The 20842-nt window shown below is 39.1% G+C and overlaps 1 protein-coding gene across 1 annotated transcript in view; it reads right to left on the minus strand.

The window, feature by feature from the left end:
- LOC133635727 (beta-1,4-galactosyltransferase 3-like) overlaps positions 1 to 20842 on the minus strand; it is a 40951-nt gene that overhangs the window by 9113 nt on the left and 10996 nt on the right. The window contains exon 2 of the mRNA XM_062028975.1: positions 8038 to 9155. Within this exon, the coding sequence (XP_061884959.1) occupies positions 8038 to 8311 (274 nt within the window). The 5' untranslated portion in view covers positions 8312 to 9155. The remainder of the gene's footprint in view (positions 1 to 8037; positions 9156 to 20842) is intronic.

The following is a 20842-nucleotide window of genomic DNA, read 5'->3' on the forward strand; positions in this document are numbered from 1 at the left end:
TACTTTTTATTGTCATTCAAATTTTAACTTTAAACTACAGATAAGAACGAAATTTCGTTGCATTAGCTCATGGTAGTGCAGGATAAAAAATCAATAAGGTGCAGATATAAATAAATAGACTTTTGCATATGCATCCACGTTTATAGATGTTTAAGGATAACTATAGATGTCAACATTGTGTATGAGCTGAAAGATTCATTTATGATTGTTTATCAAAATATAACTATAGATGTCAACATTGTGTACATGCTGAAAGATTCATTTATGGTTGTTTATCAAAATATAGACTTAGACTTCCTTTTTATTGTCATTCAAATTTGACCTTTACAGTACAGATAAGAACGAAATTTCGTTGCATTAGCTCATGGTAGTGCAGGATAACAAATCAATAAGGTGCAGATATAAATAAATAGATTACTGTACAGATAAATATATTGCACTTTTGCATATGCATCCACGTTTATGGATGTTTATGGATAACTATAGATGTCAACATCATGTACTGTATGTGCTAAAAGCTTCATATATGATTGTTTATCAAAATATAACTATAGATTTCAACATCGTGTATGTGCTGAAAGATTCATATATGATTGTTTATCAAAATATAACTATAGATTTCAACATCGTGTATGTGCTGAAAGATTCATTTATGATTGTTTATCAAAATATAACTATAGATGTCAACATTGTGGATATGCTGAAAGATTCATTTATGATTGTTTATCAAAATATAACTATACAGGTAGATGTCAACATCATGTATGTGCTGAAAGCTTCATATATGATTGTTTATCAAAATATAACTATAGATGTCAACATCGTATATGTGCTGACAGATTCTTTCATGATTGTTTATCAAAATATAACTATAGATGTCAACATTATGTATATGCTGAAAGATTCATTTATGGTTGTTAATCAAAATATAACTATAGATGTCAACATCGTGTATGTGCTGAAAGATTCATTAATGATAGTTAATCAAAATATAACTATAGATGTCAACATCGTGTATGTGCTGAAAGCTTCATATGACTGTTTATCAAAATATAACTATAGATATCAACATTGTGTATGTGCTGAAAGATTAATTTATGATTGTTTATCAAAATATAACTATAGATGCCAACATTGTGTATGTGCTGAAAGATACAATTATGATTGTTGTCTTTGGTAAAAACTTAGGTTTTGTTTACATTTGCTTTCTTTTATTTAGACTTGCCGGGGTTGGTGCTTTTCGAAACACTTGTAGCAAACATGTTTAAGAAATTCAAATAATATCAAGATAGTACTTCAATGAGAAATAATAAATGTTAAAAGTACATCAAACAAACATTTAACAGAGTGTTTGTTCACTGCAAACTTGTACATTCTTCCACTCTGCTCCCTTGTACTGGAGTGTGAGCTGCTTCTCTCGTTTCATAAAATCTTGCACTCTTTCTCCCTTTTTGATTACCTCTCGAGGAACACGCAGTGTTTCCCACAGAAAATTTGTTGGTTAAGGTGGTGTCTCTCCATATATTATTTATATATTGTTATTTACAGATAAACAGGCATTTATTATTTATATATTGTTATTTACAGTTAACACTGACATTTATATTTAGATTTTTACAGATAAACAAGACATTATTTATATATTGTTATTCACAGATAAACACTGACATTTATTATTTACAGATAAACACTGACATTTATTATTTATAAATTGTTATTTACAGCTCAAATGTACCAAAAGGAATCACCTGACCCTCATGAATTCATCATTTACTGGGGGGGCGACTTTCTGATTGTTGGACATGAGGACAAAAGCCTGACTTTTTATGAACAATTTGGTACACTTTATTCTTTAAATCATATCATTTTGTATATGATTGATTTGTATTTCATTTACTTCATTTTTAGTAAAAGAACCGTTACCTAATATTGTCTGTTTATTCACATGGTATCAGTGTAGACATATAGTAAACCCCTCCTCCCTACGTCATCAGCCACACATTTCTACAGGAACCTGGAGATCCAGAAGCTAGAACCAACATTTTTGGTTGAAAAGGGCCATATGTTGCAGAGGTTATGCATCAAGTGATCTGATTGTGGGTACTATGCAGGTGAACGCGCACAAAGTCATGTTTTGCTGGGCTCGGTGTAAAAGGAACAAGCTATCAAATACCAACCGGTTCTACCGTAGTGAATGTGGATCTGTTTCAACAATGGACTATGAACCAACACAAGGTTGCAAGCGAAGATCTTTCAGTTGCTGTGTGAGTAGCAAAGCACACAGTCGCAAAAATGTCTGTATTATTTCAGTCCCTCCATGTAAGAGACGTGTCTCACAGCTTCACCTGTGCCAACACAGCTTCACCTGTGCCAACATGGATGTAACGGTATTATAAATACAGCAGTGTTTTGGCTTCAAAGTCTTCTCAATAATACCGTGACGTGTGACGGTATCAAAGGAAAACTCGGTGAGTCTACAGTGTAGACTTTTTTTCTGGCGTTTAAGCGTTGGCTGAGTCAGTAAATAATCTACATCTTCCAGAATCCTCTGCACAGCACAGGAACGGCAAGTTGGAGGCGTGAAACGGCGTGAGCAGGAAGTGAAGTGTGTCTGTACTCGTCGTACTTAAAAGGAATTGGCGGAGGTAAGAAAATCTGCGTTCTGCAAAGCGAAGTGCGCCACTTGTGTTTCGAGCGTTTCCGAGGTGACACAGAGCCTGCCGGTCTCGTCGCACTGCGCAGCGGGAAATCACCATCATCAATCCATCCATCTATTTTCTACCCATCTCTCGCGATGGAGCCTATACCAGCTGCACTCAGACGGAAGGCAGGGCTGGACAAGTCGCCACCTCATAAACTATCACACTGAAAATATATTTGAAGCCATCGAAGCCAAACATTAGTTTGTGAGGCATTTACAATATTCAAAGTTAAATTGGTTTACTTTTCTGAGATACAACAATTTCCAGACTGATATAAAAATTACCACTGTGGAGGACACTGCTTCTCAGAATGTAAAAGTTGAAAGACACTAAACTCTACATAATTGTTACACTGGATGTTTACATTGTTACTTTAAAGCAGGGGTGTCCAAACCTTTTGACCAGGGGCCCGCATTGGGCTTAAAAACTTTGGCCGGGGCCGAAAGCCGACTGCATGCAAAGTAACTATATGTATATACATGTGTATGTATACATACATACATATATACACACACATATACTGTATATAATATACAGTATATACACACACACACATTTACACACACAGTACACACATTTACACGTATATATACACACACAGTACACACATTTGCACATATATACACACACACACATATATATATACACATATATACACACACACATACATATATATATATATATATGTGTGTATATGTATATATATATATATATATATATATATATATATATATATATATATATATATATATATATATATATATATATATATATATAAAATTATGTATTTACAGTTTTACCCATCAATCCTCATAATGGATTTAAATGGGTGTAGTTTGGATTTTTTTTTATGCTGATTGGACTTTTTTTTTTTTTTATAATATCCACAAGTTCAATGAGCAGGTTGTGTTATGTGTGACCATGTTTGTTGAATTTTTGTGCTGGTTGAAATGTTTTTTCTGCACCACGACTAGGGAAAGTTGTTTGGATTGGGTCATGTAAGTAAATGCTGTCCACACAATCACATTGAGTAACAATTAATTGCCACTGATTTAAGCTACGATTGTAGGCCACCAGATGGCAACAAAAGCTATCAGTCCGCTGACTATTTACATATCATATAAGTAGCCAAATTAAAGATGTTGGCAGGCCGTAGTTTGGACACCGCGGCTTTAAATACATCAACTATAAGTTATTATTTTAAATATTTGCTTGAAACATTAGATGTTCCTGCACAATTATTTGCGATTGTTTGTAGTAAAAAATATCACCGAGACATTTTAGCATTATGTGTGTATTCAATTACAGTAAGCTTGTTTCTCCTAAACATTCCCGACACTTCATTTTACACATTATGGCATTTTCACCAAGCTTTTTTCTTTTTGGACGTATATCGCAATATCGTACCGTGGCCCTAATACTGTGATATTATCGTACCGTGAGATTTGATACCGTTACATCCCTCCTAAATACCATCTCTAGTAGGCGTTCACAGATAGCTCGGTAACAACCATTAACTGCGATGCTCACATGTAAGAATGTTAACAATGACAGTTTCCTGTTATCCAAAAGTAGTTTAAGTACAAAATGATGTTGACAGCTAATGTACGTGCGCGGCACGAGAGGAGGCCTCCTGAAAGAAAGTCATTACACCAAACCAGAGATGGTAGGTTTGAAGTTTGGCTACATGACATGGCTGAGGGGCAGCTGCAGCTTGGAGTGCTTGCATCTCTGAAGGGAAATCCCTTGAGCAAGGAACATCTGCTGAGTCACACGGAGCACACTTTGTGGTGGAGCAAAGGGAAGTGGTGCACCAGATGAGAGTTGGACCGAATATCTCGAGGGTTTCAATTGCCTCCACAATGTGCACATCACACTTTTGAGCAAGTGACACAGAGGGCCACTTCATCAACTATGGACTAACGGACATAAAACTGCAACCTTTAAAAACAGACCCCCCGATGTTGCAAAACGGACTGTTCAATGTATGTCTTGAGACAACAATGATAAACCGCGATGAAACTCCCAATGGTTACCTCAGTGCATTCAATTGATCGCAAATTGACTGTTTGGTTCGTCTTCGATACGTTTCGCCTCTCATCCGAGTAGGCTTCATCAGTTCATGCTCACAGACTTAGATTGGTCACATCTAGTCTGATGGTTAGTAATTCCTTTTAAAATAAATGATCATAAAATCGTGATCGATAACCGCACATTAATAGACTCACAAATTGTGATTTAGGGCTATATAAATAAACATTGATTGATTAAATGATTGATAGTTAGCTCAAATGCTAACATAAATACAAGAGAAATTAGGCATAGGCAGTAAATTTTGTAGAAACTATCCCATTTACCCGGGTAAATCAAGTTCACCTTGTGTTTCCACCATAAACTACATGACAGAGAGATGGGGCTTTTGAAAAGTTCCAGGAACCCTAGAGGGGGTGCAGTCCGCTAATTGGTTGAACAAAGTTAGGGCGTTCCTAAAAACTTTGTTTTCGAACACACGACTGCCATTACAGTCTGCGAGACTTTTTATTTCTATTAAAACATACTTGACAACAGAGAGAAAGAAGAACAAAAGGAACTTTTGACTTGCAGGAACTTTAGTGTGGCATCTGTTTGCTGAAGAACGCCGATCAGTGGAACCACCTTGCAATGTTTATACTCAGCCATAGTCTTTAAACTAGTACACGGTTTATTTTTTTACAAACCTAATTTTAATACACAAAGCTACGAGAAATGGACGGACTATTTTGAAATCATTTACAGAGGAATACAAAGAATTCAGTCGCGAAGTGGCAACCTCAGCTGCTTACTACTCATACTTTCTTGGATAACGTGAAATCAAGGAGACTGTACACGAATGGAACGTGGGTAAATCACATCAAATAGTCACTATTTACTTTGTTACACGTTGTAAAAGTAGTCAGCCACACGCCATGTGCGTAATTAATCGTCTCAACATGAGTGAACTAAATGCTAATGCTAACAAGACTCTCATAAGTATAAAAGCTAACTCTTTTGTGTTGTTGGTCTACATTTTGTTTATTGTTTTTGCCCTTTTGAGTGTTAAGTTGTCCTTCTCCTTCCTTTTGTAATTGAGCTACTGTGTCGAACAAGTTCCCTTGATCATTAGTTTGTCTAAATATAAAGGTTCCAGGAAGTTAAAAGTTCCTGAACGTTTGGTGGAAAAAGATCAGATAAAGTATTTGTCTATGAAGAAACAACATACCGCAAACTAAATATTGCCGTCTGGTAGGGCTGTGAATATTTGGGCACCACACGATTCGACTTGATTCGATTCTTGGGGGTAAGAATTAAATTCAGAATCGATTCTCCATTCAAAATCCATACTTTTTTTTAATAACATTAAGTGCCAATTCTATGATTGACTACATTCCTCCATAAAATAAACAGCTTTGACACATTTCTATATTAATTAAAAGAAAACTGGTTTTATTTTAAAAAAAATTCTACCCAAACATTTAATAAGGTTAAATGCAAATAAGGCCACAAGAGAAGTATCTAACACTACTTTCCTCATATTGAAAACAAAAAAATTGGTATTGATTTTTTATTTTTTTAATAGATTAAGAACCATTACAAATAAGAATCGTGATTCATTCGAAAATCTATTTTTTTGACACCCCTACTGTCTGAACAACTAATATATTTAAGAGTGATAGATCTATTGATCTATATGTACTTTGAGAAAAAACACTCTAAAATCTGCACAAATTAAAACAGAAAAAAATCAACAATTAACCACGAAAATAATACGGCACTTAAGCCAGAACAATATTGAATATTTGTTCTGCCAAGATAGTATAGTGTGCGTCTAATTATCATCATTACTTATTTTTAAATAAAACTTGATTCAAGAATTCAGTGCACTTTTGCATGTCTCATGACCAGTGTTCGTAATAACAGCGTTATATAATAACGGCGTTAGTAACACTGTTACTTTTACTAGTAACGAGTAATCTAATTACTTTTAGGTCCGTTACGACGCCGTTAGCGACTTTATGTAAAGTGGCACGCTACTTTTGCTGTGGTTTAATGTCGACAACAAGTCAGCGCCATAAGTGTGCAAGTTCAATGCAGGAAATATCTTTTTACCCGTAAAAGCAACAAGCAGCACCGCACTAACATGAACTTGATATCAAACAGGAAGAGGCACCATCACACTTTGACACAGCAGAAAATACCATACGCACAACAAACAATGATTAAAGTGACAAACATGCCATCCAAACAATACCCCGTTTGTTGAAAATAAGATATGACAGCCACCGAAGCACATTCAATCTCTTTATTAAGCAGAGGCAACACAATCCGGTGAAAAGATTCAAAAGAGCTGGTGTCAAATCCGACAAAGTGCGCTGCTAACAAACACAGCTCCATTGAAGCCCTCAGGGACGTCAAACCTCACACCAGGCCCCGCCTTTTAAAAGCACAGACTCCGCACACTGTGCCCTTATATTACACACCTCTGAAATGCATATGTTAGATATTTATAGTTTGGGTCTTTTAAGTAACGTATAAATTACTTTCCTCTAGTAATTAATTACATTTATTAAAAAGTAAATCAGTTAGTAATTCAATTACTTTTTTGGTGAAGTCAACGAGCAACTTTAACTAATTACTTTTTAAAAGTAATTTTCAGAACACAGCTCATGACACATTATCTGTATGTAAAATTGGCTGCATTTTGTGTGTCATGTTGTTCCAGACCACAGCAAACGTTACCATGTTGCTCCAGACTACAGCAAACGTTACCCAGCTTGCAAAGATTGTAATAAATCTATCAGAAGAATATAGCTTTGCCATTTCCTTTAAGTTGGACACACGAATGTAGCTGAGATAGGCTCCAGCACCCACCGCGACCCCGAACATGGGACAAGCGGTAGAAAATGGATGGATGGACACACATCTTTACCTTTGGCCACTCTAAGCCAGTAATTTCCAGAAGCCTCAGTTTCACTAATGTTTTCAAACGTTGTAAAAATGTGTCGAATAAATATTAAACTTCAACATTTCTGTCAACGAAGATTTGCGACACAGTCATTTTGATAGTAGGCTTTTATAGCTAATTTAGACACATCATATGTTGCCTTACTTATAACACTTATATAAGGCTTTTCCTTTTTGCGGCTCAAGGCAGATTTGTTTTTTGTATTTTTGGTCCAATATGGCTCTTTCAACATTTTGAGTTGCTGACCCCTGAGTTAGGAGCTCGTTAGTAACTGGTTAGATGAGCCAGCCCGGGACATGAAAGAACACAAGAATTCCTGTGGCACCAAGAAGGAGGTCTTCTCGCATGACTCACCTGTGAGAGGGGAGGTCTTGGGGCAGTAGTAAACCACCTCTCCATTGTTCTGACCTCTGGACAGTAGGGAGAGGTTCGCGTACACGTCACTTCCAGGCACATTGGCTGCGGTCTGGTTTCGGGAGGACGTCGCCGCGCCGTCCGACTTGCGGAAGATGCGTATGAAGTAGGTGACCCTCTTCTGGTAGCCCTCCCGGGACAGCAGCGCCATGACTACCAGCTGGACGCCCAGGAACATGAACAGGTAGCGCCATTTGGACTGCAACTTAACCATGGCGACGGGCGGGAAGAGGCTACGCTGACAGTCTGAGGCCTATCTGGCGTGGACAGGAGTTTGCTTGGCAGCCCTTACAAAACTACAGTGAAGATTATCAGCTATTTGTTCACTTGTGGCATGTGACGTCACATAATTACGTGACAGTATAAAGTAGGAGTACAAAAGTAAAGGCACTTTTGGTGGCGTTCGTCTTTTGTGACCACCAGTAGCAAAGATATTAGGATAACAATCAGGATAGAAGTCAAAAAGTACTTTCCTCCATGTTCACTGCATTCCTTTGCCGGAGGTTAGGTATGTTCCGAATATTTCCAAAGTGGACTTTTGGTCCAATCTTTGACTGGCAGGAGGCGGCGAAGCCGGTGCCACATCATGTGCTTTCAATTCCCCATGAACGCGCATTCAAAGCGCAGCCTCCAGAAGTCCGATGATAAGTGTCCCTTCTCCCTTCACACCGCCTCCTGTGCTTCCTCCCGTCGCCTCCGGAGAGGGGCTCCGGCAGCCACAATAACAGTCGCCATCACAAAAAGAGAGCGTAGGCGGGCCGTGCTTCAAGATTACACAGCCTCCGTCCGCCGCTCGCTGCCTGACTGGCGGTGGTGGTGGTGGAGGGAGTGCACCGTGACCGGCGTGGGAGGAGGACTGTCTGTGTGGGCGGGTGACAGTGTTTGTTAGGGGGATAGCATCTGTGGAGAGCGGGGGAGGGGATGGAGGAAGAGGATGCCCTCTGCTATTGTCCCATAGAGGCTGCGCACAGCGTTGGTCGCACTTCCCGGCAGCTAAGTGGATAGGAGCAACTGGCCCAACTGGATGAACAGGAACTAGGGTGGTGACTCCCGGACAACTGTGGAAGATAAAATACAGAAGTTGGGAAGGATTAGTCATCCTCTGCCACATCACATCTCAAATTTTGCAGCTTCACTCTCCAGCAGATTTTTCTAAAGCATATTTTATATATGTTTGACCCAGATTAAGCATAAAAATTCAAAAATGACCAAAAAATATCAATACTACAGTAGCACTGGTCACTAGATGACACCATGGCTCCTGAAGTCAGTACAGTCCAGTCTCTTTTTCTGTTGTTCAGAATCAGCTTTATTGGCCAGGTTAAGGGCAACTGCACTTTTTTGGAATATTACCTATTGTTCGCAATCATAAAGAGAGACAAAAACACACATCTTTTTTTATGACAAAACTCCCAAAAAAATTGCAGTTCCCCTTTGACACACAAGAAGTTTGACTTGGTAGACTGTGCTCCCTTAGTCCAATGTAAGAAATACAGAAAAACAACTACGAGAGAGCGCAGTACCGGCGGCCGTTCGCAGGCGCCATCTTGGTATGAGAAACAAAAGGGAAGCATTAAAGAACACAAAAGGCCATAAGACACATTAAAAAAGAGCAAAGAGCTGATGCAACTAGATGCTACTTCAACAGTGCCATTTCTACAAACAGCTACAAAATAAACCAAAAAATTTGTAATAAATAATACATATTGTGCACATGCGTAGACAAACAACAAAAACAGAAAAAACATTTCAACAGCCACATACACCGCGGTGGCTTCTGCAGTGTTGGCCAGAGACAGGAACAGACCCAATAAAGCGACCAAGAGAGCCCACTCGATCCCAGGCCGCCCACAAAACCCGGCTAATGTCCGGTCCGCGCGGATGAGCGAGAATCTGTCCATGGAGACCGAAGTGTCCGACACATACCCATCCAACCAGGGCTGCGTGAAGCTCGTCCATCCTGTGTTTTTCAACGCTAGCTGATTTTTTTCAGCCCACTGTTTACACTGCAACTAAAAAGTGATCTTATTCAGACTCCTTTGTAAATGTGCACAGGCCCCAACGTGACCCCAAAGTGGCTTTGACGTCACTTGCATGCGCACTTTGATAGTGAAAACATAGGAAGTTTCTGTAAATGAACAAGGAAGTAGCTACTACTACAAAATAAAATAGGTCGCCACACCTTAAAATATATTTTTTTTACGTGAAAATAAAGTAAAGTAATATAATGTATGAATGGATGTATATCGTGTAATATGTTGTAATAAAATCTAAAATCATGGCATGATAACCTAAAAATAAAGACAACTTCAAAATGGTTGTAAACATAGTATAATTTTTTTTTTTAAACGAAAGATGTGATGCCAAAAAATATAGACTGAATCGTAGTAGTATCGACTAGATACGTGCCTGTGCTTGATATCATTACAGTGGATGTTAGGTGTAGATCCACCAATGGTGTTTGTTTACATTGTGACGCCGGTGAGCTACTGTGTGTATTGAAGCATGTTTAGCTATTCCTCGTCCTGCAGGGATGATACTTGTAAGAAACGTACTGTATTTGTCGCCATGGAGACCAGGATTAGTGATTTAGAAGTAGCTAAAACACTGCAGACGGCGGATGGACGTTAGCCGCTAGCTAGCTAGTCATGTCTTAAAGCATCTTTTCCTGAGGGCGTTTCAGTGTTATAACTTCCCCTTTATCTTTAGTTTTTAAGCCAAAATGCATCCGTTCTCCCTTTTCTGTCTACACGCTGTGTCTGTTTGTAAGTACTCTGTGATTGTGTGCCGCCGAACATGCTCGTCTGCTCGTAAACCAGCAATGACACGACGTGACTTCGACACGGGCGCGGCAGGGTGCGGGACCGGTACGTTTCAGAGACAGTATGTACCGAAAATGATTCATTAGTATCGCGGTACTATACTGATACCGGTATACCGTACAACCCTACCTCAGACAAAACTTTGTTTCTTTGGTTGTATTTTTGGCCTTGATAGCGGTAATTGCATGTACGCCAGACCTGGGCATTCTGCGGCCCGCGGGCCGTATCCGGCCCTTTGTGCGTCCCTGTCCGGCCCGCGTGAGGCCAATTATAAATTACAAAATAAATTTTAAAAAGTATCTATGTCGAGTGTGCAATACAACGGTGCTGCTTTTGTTTTGAAAATCGTTATTTGTATTACTTCCGTGTGGACGTATGCGTGATTGTGAGTGAATGTGAACAACTGCAATTACAAAATAAAGTTGAAAAAACATCTATGTCCTGCGCGCAATACAACTGTGCTGCTTTTATTTTGAAAAGTATTATTTATGGGCGTGTGTCCGTGTGTAACCTGCGAGTGAAGGTGCACATGCAGCGACAAGTGATGCACGGTTTACACCCGAGACGCCAAAAAGAGAAAAGTTGATGAGGAATGCCGTGTTTTCAACAACACATGAACTGCAAAGCAACGTCCCCTCTAAGGTGCGTGCCTGCGAAATTGCGCACTGCTCAAGCGTCCGCTGCGCGCAGCAAGTCAAATCCCATCTGAATTATAAACAAAATAAACATATTTATTCTATGTAATTTTGCAATGCAACTTTGAGTGACAGTGACAACAAGCGGCCCTAACGGTGTTCGTCAACACCGTTCAATTGAACACCGTTCAATTATTGTAACGTCTATCGAGATGCTTCGAGGACAGGAATTATATCGATCACTTTATTGAACAAAACTGTTTATATTCGGACATAACCACACCAAAAACATGAGTAAAACAATTCTATCTCGAAAAACTAGTCATTTTCTGCCGTACAAACCAGGCCAAAACCAACTTGTCATCTGTCACCAACACGCATAGCACTAAACCACTGGTGCGTTTAAGGCCACACAAAAAGTCGGACAACTCAAACACCACACAAAGTTACACTATGACTCCTCAGTCATACGTGTGCTTATTTTACTGTCATTTATTATTAATGTTAATTTATATATATTAGTCATGGAATGCTGTTACACACACTATGTTGAAGTATTACTATTATTATTATTATTATTATTATTTATCTTACGGTATATATCAAAAATAATATTGAGCAAAATTTAATTGAAATATTGTCGATGTGGCCCTCCAGCAGTGCTCGGGTAGCTCATGCGGCCCCCGGTAAAAATTAATTGCCCACCCCTGATGTACGCGTTCTTTTTCTTCTTTCAGTTATCTGCCAGCACGCAGGCGTTTGCAATGACGGTCTTAACGAATTGGGAAATGGGGAGTGACATTTGCCATAAAGCAGGTCAGCACATTTGTATTTTTTTTTGTGTGGGGGGGTTCTTGCCACCCTCTTCAATGTCGCAAAGTGCCAGTAAAAGCGATACAGACCCCCTCATACCAACCCGTTGTAATTCCATGTATCATCTCAAAAGTTGTGAAAATATTTGATGAAGGTTGAAAATTACTTAGTTACATTTAAAGACAACATTGTATTACCAAAAAATTAACATGTATTAAGACAAAAGTACAGAAAATTGGTACAGATTCGGTACCGCATTAGTTCAAATGTGAACGGTACCCATCCCTACAGACAATACAGTCCAGAGCGAAAGTCTAAATTCAAACAAAATTTTGATCCTTGAGTGAGTTTATTTGTCTATGTTACACAAACACGGAAGGGTACATTAATGAGGCTCTGACAAAAAGCAGTGCCAACATTGCCAGCAACTGAAGGAAGCAGTAAACAAGTCAAGACACTTAGAAAAATAAATAAATAAGAAGCATGTACTGTATGAAACATGCAGCTGTCAAAATTCTAGTAATTTGGCTTAACTGTTGATGTCAGCAATTTTGGGGGATTTACAGCAGAATATTTCCCTCCCGTGGACGATGCAAACAATGCGCATGAGCCAACAAATGGATTGCGTTTGTTTACACGGGGGCTGCACAACACAGTTGGACAGGCCCGACTAATTGGACCAAGCGCAGTTCCTTCCATGGACCGCTCGGATGATGGGATAAAAACACTGACTCGCAAGTTGGTCAAGTCCTCGTCTAACCTCCTTCGACCTGGTGTCCAGCAGCCTTGGCTAATGCGCTGCTGGTTACACGTCAATTAGTACTCGTTAAAAGGAGGCAGCTTTCCGTCAATGATCCTAATCCCAGGAATTGTCTTGAGTTTGGCAAACAGCCGACAGACATTGCTATAAGACGGCAAACAGGCCTGCGAGTTTGGATTAAAAAAAATAACATTTGTGCAGTTGCTTTCAAAAATTGTGACCAAAAATGTAATCAATCACTGATCTTTACATTTTAAGTACTGCCCCTGTATCAAATCCATACTCAAATTTGTAGTATCACCCAAAACTAGTGTAAAAGTATCGGAACCACAGAAGAATAAGCAAGCCTGTGCTGATAACACATTTTCCTGGACGATATTTTGTCCCACAAATCATTGCCGATTAACGATGTTATTAGAGCTGAAACGATTCCTCGAGTAATTCGATTACAAAATACATTCGAGGAATTTTTGCTACCTCGAGGCGTCTTTTTTGGGGGTTTTTTTTACAGCATTTTGCCTCGTTTAGTAGTCAAAGCTCACGTTTCGCACGGACTGTTTAGGTATTGCACAGCGTGTTTGCGCCAGATCATGCGCCCCCTGCACTGCACAACACCGCTCCTTTAAATACGCTTGAGTTTAGTCAACTTTTTTTGCCGACATAACTCGCAATGGCAGACGCCGCAGATAGCAGTGGACAAGAGCCATAGCAAAACGAGGGGAATTAAGAAGCAACAAAAGTTGTCTAAGGTGTGGGAACACCTAAAATGGAAGGAAAACGCAGTAGCATGCAAACATTGCAAAGTGGAGCTCGCATACCACAATAGCACAAGTTCGATGCTGCAGCACCTGTCGAGAAAGCATCCGATTAAAGGACGGCCAGAGGCGAGGTAAGTCATCTATTATCAAATGTAAACGCAAAAGTTGTGTTAGTAAAATAAATGTTATTCATTATGATAACCAGGATGTGTTCTCTCACTCCCGCGCAGTCATCAAATGCCGCCAAAAGGCGTTGAAAACTAACAAAGCTACCCGAGCTGTCGTGTGCATTTAGCCTTTCATTAGTAACCACGCGAAAGTAGTCGTGCAAAGTTATTCCGGTTATTCAAGTCATGCAACCACATGCTACTTGGATAACTTGCACTTGCACCCACTATTGTCCCTATAGCATATGCGGCGATCTACATTTCTGCCAGTGGGTGCTCGGACGGGCGGTAAATCTGACGCTACTTTTCTGAGCATGCGCGGTTTTTGCTTGGTGGTGACTCACCACTGGTTGCACATTTCAAATGCAGTATTAAAAGGCACAACCTAATCCACTTTTTAGGTTTGATATAATGAAAACTGTTCTTGTTTTATTTTTGATACTAAGAATATAGTTTTATTTTAACTTTCTCAGGGAATATTAATTTTAAACTAATTGTATAGCATATGCGCCGTTTACATTTCTGCCAGTGGGTGCTCGGACTTTTTATGTTTGATATAATGAAAACTGTTCTTATCGTTTTATTTTTGAATATAGCTTTATTTTAACTTTCTCAGGGAATATTAATTTTGAACAAATGTTATATATACAGTATGTATTTTCATCTCAAACATGTTATGATGGCAAAATTAACATTGATTACTATTTTGCATGCAAAGAATGCAATGAACTGTATTGCATTCTTAAAATTTAAAACTGTTGTCGTCATTATTAAGTGGTTTGTCTTTTTATATTGTTTATGTATTGTTGGCAGGTTGAAAACGGCTCATTGGATTTGCGTGGAGAAACCACCATTTAAACGGCACCGTATAATAATCATAAAAAACGCACGAGAGACAAGAAGAGTGAGTGCACCTGTTTTTATTAGCACACACAAATTGGCACAATCAACCACAGACGCATTTCAGCTGTGCGAGTCAGCCTTCAATAATGAAAACAGGCGTTTAGGAAATAAGACAATTAGGCCAAACCCAATAATTGAGGCCACATCTTAACATGTATAGTTAAACTTTATCCATCCATCCATTTTCTACCGCTTATTCCCTTCGGGGTCGCTGGAGCCTATTAATTAAACTTTAATTAAGCAAAAATATTTCTCCGGCCCGGCTGCCCCAAATAATATAAATCCATTTAATAAAGTCAAAATACAAAAAAGGCAACAAGAGAAGTATCCCACACTTCCATTTATTAGAAGTAATAAGAAAACGTAAATGCCTGACTTACATATCAAGGAGGAAATTAGCAAGTTTGGCGTCAGATGAAAAAATATTCTCCGCCTTCAATTGTCTCCATCTTTCATAGGCATCCCCGATACAAATCCTCGTTTTGTTACTGACTTTGTCATGAATAAGTTGAGGATCGTAACGACGCCTTTTAGGTTTACTAAGGTCTGACATGTTTAGCAACTTTACCAGTGGCAGTAGCCAGACGAAGGGGGCAGTGCATAACTGGAAACCTGGATGTGACACACTCACAGACTTTCTAATTGGTCAAACGGTGGAGGGTGGGGCATCGAAATGAAAATAATAAGATTTCGGGGCTGTAAATCTAATTTTGAAATGAGCATATCCCAGCTGAACTACTGCTATCAGTTATAAAGGTATTCGAAAATAACATGATTTATTAATGCCTTTTGACATATCAGGGCCATTTAATGACTTGACATGAAATTATTACATATGGAACCTTTAAGCACTTCCTGTTTAGCATTCTCATGTTGGCAGTTGGAAGACGTGTTTGGAAAATCAACCGAGTGTTTCCTCAAACCACCGCATTGGTGACATCCGCAACTACAACAACACATTTTATATCATCATTCAAATATTACAATAATAAACAAAACAATTATCAAAATGACGCCATAACCGAAATCAAGGTAACATAACTACAAACTTAACCAATGTGAACATGTACATTGAAGCATAAAATAAAATAGAACAAATGTAGAAACACATTTTTACAATGGAGTTCAGGGTGCGCATCGCCCATTCAAGCAATGAGGTAATGTCATAAGTCTTTACATCTTACCATTTCGTTACTTTATCCGTTGAGTTGATAATTTACAATGAAAGAAGGTATTGTGCGTCGCTACTGCATCAGTCTGTCGCCATCTGCTGCCAGCCACAACAGGAGCAGCTGATTGCTTGCACCTGCGCTAATTGGAGTAGCGGCAGCCAATCCAGACGGCGCTTAAAATCAGCTAAGACGTCATCTTTAAACAGTGTCATGTGTTATGTGGGTTACACTTGAATTGCTATTGCGACATCCAGTGGACACATTTAGAACAGCAGCCTCTTTCTTTAAAAAGATTGCAGCTCATTTTTATACTGCCCATCTTGTGGGCCACGGGCCGTACGTTTGACACCCCTGAGCTACACCATGTTTAAATACCAGTTTCACAAATTAATAACACAAAATGTGGATTGTTACGATCCTGCTTTTATTGTCAAAGATGTTTGGTAATGTAAAATGTGATATTTCTACATTACAGTCAATGGTATTCATAACTCTACATGGCAATGTTTTAACCTCTATTAATTAATAAAATGTAATATTCAGCCTGCTAGTCATTCTGTAAATGAGGACTAGACCAGAAGAAGTCATTAAAAAAATTAACACAATAATTCAGTCAGCCAGCCACTATGGCACGGCCCGCGGGTCAAAAGGGACATGTGTGCGTTAATTGCCCGTTAAAGAATAATGCGTGGTGTTGTTGAAATGTATAGGTAAGGCGTTCACTTGGACAGCCCTAATAAAAACAAATCATTAAAAAAAAAACACTTTTAGATGTCAGTTTAAAAAACACAGCATTTTGTCCAACAATGAACTAGCTTTGTTCTCCGACAACACCATGTGGGGTTGAGAGCAACAAAAACAAATACAAGTGTTGGCTCACACATCCGATGTCGTTGAAGCTCGAGTTCGTAAGACGTATCACATAATTTCCATCCAGCGGTGGAACTGCTCTAAAAACGGCTAAAGCTTTCCAAAAAAAATACTTGCATTCGAATTAATTCTGCAACATTAATTTGATATAATCCAAAAGTTGTGCATGTAAAACAACGTTGCACAATGTACATCTGACTTTCTTGTACATCCTGCACAGATGTTTTTCCTTCCTATTCACATTTGTCAAACTTCTGCCTCGCTAAAAAGACCCAACACAACTAGGGATGTAACGGTTATGATAAAGGGTTTTAAAGACAAAATGTGATTGTAATGTTTAAATGATGATGTTTTAAAGGTTTTAATGATAAAACGCAAAAAAACCTATGTGGTTAGTATTACTGTTTTAAATTGAATTCTCACTGTGTGTAGATAAACTTACTGTGATACTGGGGTAATCCTGCTCATTTACTTGAGAAGGAATCTAGCACGCTCATTACTGGGTAGCTAGCTTAAATGCTAACATGAATTCAAGAGACATTAATATTAGGGGTGCACAAAAAAAATTGATTCACATTCGAACCGCGATTCCTATTCATCCTGATTCTAAAATAGAGTCATAATTTTCAAAGATCAATAAACTTTTTTTCTTAAAAATAATTTTTTAAAGAGATGTTTTTAGACCATTCTCCCATGAAACCATAAGGAGCTTTACCCACCTGTAGTATGTTTTGAAAAAGTTTCACTATAGTCATTATACCAAATAATACATTGTATGAATCGTGTTGAATCCAGAATCTGTTCTGAATCGAATCCTCGCCCGAGGAATCAGTGCCCAGAGATTCACACCCCTAATTACCATCTTTCTCCATACAAATTAAAACATACACCAATCTAAACTAGTGGAAACACATTGCTGTCTGAGCAACCAAAGTAATCCAGGTTTTTTTTACCCCGTTTGTTGATATACTTGTGGCATTGGGGGCGTGGCCAATGTGGCGTCATCATATAATTTGCATAATCAGTGATGATGCATAATTTTCTTTAAAAAGATGTTATACATATACTAAAAACAAATCTGTGTTAGTAGGGTTGTTCACCATCCCCTGGGAGGAGGGAATCCAGGCAGCCTACGAGCGCAAAGCAGCCAAGTATGCAGATCTGGCTGCTGAGTGCAGAGAGGCAGGTTGGTCCACTACCATCTACCCTGTGGAAATAGGCTGTCGGGGCTTCGTCGGTACATCAACTATAAGGCTGCTCCGAGATGTGGGAACGACTGGGGCAAAGCTCCAAAGGGAAACTAAGGCCCTTGCTGAGGAAGCAGAAAAGGGAAGCTTCTGGTTGTGGCTGAGGAGGAGGGATAAGTACTGGGGGTCAAGGCAATAAGATGGGTCAGCTGCAGGGGGTGGCAGGGAGACGTCCCTGCCACCGCTCCGCCACCAGGAGGCGTTCCGGGGTTAAAGAGAGCGAAACTCCAATGAGCGGGGGTCCCCGGCTGATGACCCTGCAGCTGACCCAAGGCGCTGTAGGAGGCGCGTCAGGCATACTTGCTCAGCAGAAACAACACCATATCTGTACAATCAATCTGTCAAAAAAAAAATTTTTTCGAATGAATCTCAATTCTTGTAACGATTCTTAATTGATTAAGAAAATCAATTAAATAAACTTTTTTTTTTTTTAATCTGTCCTCTCCAGACAAATCATATTGTCTATGTAGATCAGGGGTGTCAAACATACGGCCCAAGTGCCGGATCAGGCCCGCGAACAGGTTTTATCCGGCCCGCGGGATGAGTTTACTAAGTATAAAAATTAACCTGAAATTTTTGAATGAAACAGCTGTTCTAAATGTGTCCACTAGATGTCGCAATAGCAATTCTTTGTAGTTGACGCTACGAATGTACAAAATAAACCACATGATGTTAGTACATCAGTCAAGGAAAATGATCAAACTACATGAATAATATACTGTAATTTGATTTTGGTTGCTTTGTTGGGTCTACTCCTGTCTCTGGCCATGCTCTCCCCACCCCAGCAGACGATGGCGTGGAACGCAGAGGCCACCACAGTGTATATGTTTTTTGTTTTACTTTTGTAGCTGTATGTAGAAATGGCTGGTTGCATCAGCGCTTCTCTTTTAATGTCTTTAATGTCCTTTGTGTTCCTTGATGTTTCCCTCTTACACACATGCTTATGTGTGCTATGGCTATGAGTTTTTTTTCCCTTGGCCTCAGTCTGGACCCCTTCACCAGGGGCCCAGGCTTAGACTGAATACATTTTACCTGTTTCTCACCCTTTTTGTAAGGGGCGTTGGAAGTTGGCAGACCGGTCAGCGATCCTGTTCTGTCTCCCTGTAATGTTTGTCTGATTTTGAATGGGATTGTGCTGAAAATCTTAATTTCCCCTCTGGGATTAATAAAGTATTTCTGATTCTGAGTTGTTTTCAAAACGCTTACAAAAAAGTGGCACCCCAAACATTTACCGTCGGACCCCATTTTTATGACTTGATGGGATCCCTGGGACCCCATTTTGAAAATTCCTAGCACCAACACTGGGCTGCACTATATTCTGCTGTCTCTCAATGTTGGAATTGAGTTTGCCAAAAAAAAGTAATTTAAATTAGAGATGGAAAAAAATAACTTAAGTGGGTTTATTGATATTTTCCACCATGAAGTCACTGTGAAACTAAGCACATAAAGTAAAGTACATTGATATGCACATATGTATAGGAAACATGTTAATAATACAGTTTGGTATAAAGTGAAAATAGATATACAGTATGTCTGCATGCATGTTTGCTTAGACCACACAAATGAATGGATGCAAGATAATGGAGTTAAATATAGATCATCGTCTAGGGACAAGAGCTCAGGGTCATCAGCATCACTATCCACATCTCAAAAGGAATGACATAACACGCATGCTCTGGATGCACCCCCACCCTCGGGGGAGATCAGACAAATAGACCTTTAAAAGGGGAAGTGGATGGGGTCTCTCGAGGGACAGTTTGGGTAACATTGACCCAAAAATCCAGACCGAAAGCCTTCGCTTTGCTAGCGGGATAAAAAGGTGTAAATCATTTATGGGCGCAGAGGATTGTTATTGTTAGGAAGCGATGACATCGCTTGGCATGGTGTAACATCAACAACAATTAGTCAAGCATGTCAGCAACATCCGCATCATGGAGGACGAGGCGAGACGCTCCAAATGGATGACATTTCAGGGAGAACTGTTCCAACACAATTACTCTCAAATGGACGCTTGTATGATAATGGACTGTTTGCAACTTGCTCAAAGTTACATTTATTTATAACAAGGACAACACCAGCGAAATTATGTCAACATTACATCTCAAAAGTATTAGCGATATTGTTATTATAAGCGCTAACGCAAACACACTATTTTTAGAGGAGCTAACTAGCTTATGCTGCTATGTTGACATATTGAGCTGCTGCATGGCCTCTGAGTTGGTGAAAGTCAATTCTAGATTATAAAGCAATCCGCTCACCTGGATATTAGAAGGTTGTGGACATAAACCCACAAGTTGGTGAACTTTGACATCCAGCTTATACCCAGAGATGGCAAAAACACAAAAAAAACACTTTTTTTTTTACCCTTTGTGAGGATTATGATGAATTCTTTATCCAAACGGAAATATATAAATTAGCATTTATGCTCATTTTATTCGTATAAACCTAAAAATCATGACTTCCGATACTCTCCTTAGTCTCAAAAGTATGCTAACTGTTCTGTGCTAACATTAGCACGCTAACATTTTATACCAGATTTTTATCAAATTGTATTTGTTTAAACCTAAAAATAATGGCTCTCACCTAGATAAGAGAAGG

The sequence above is a fragment of the Entelurus aequoreus genome, linkage group LG20 (assembly GCF_033978785.1).
Source record: "Entelurus aequoreus isolate RoL-2023_Sb linkage group LG20, RoL_Eaeq_v1.1, whole genome shotgun sequence".
Lineage (NCBI taxonomy): Eukaryota > Metazoa > Chordata > Actinopteri > Syngnathiformes > Syngnathidae > Entelurus > Entelurus aequoreus.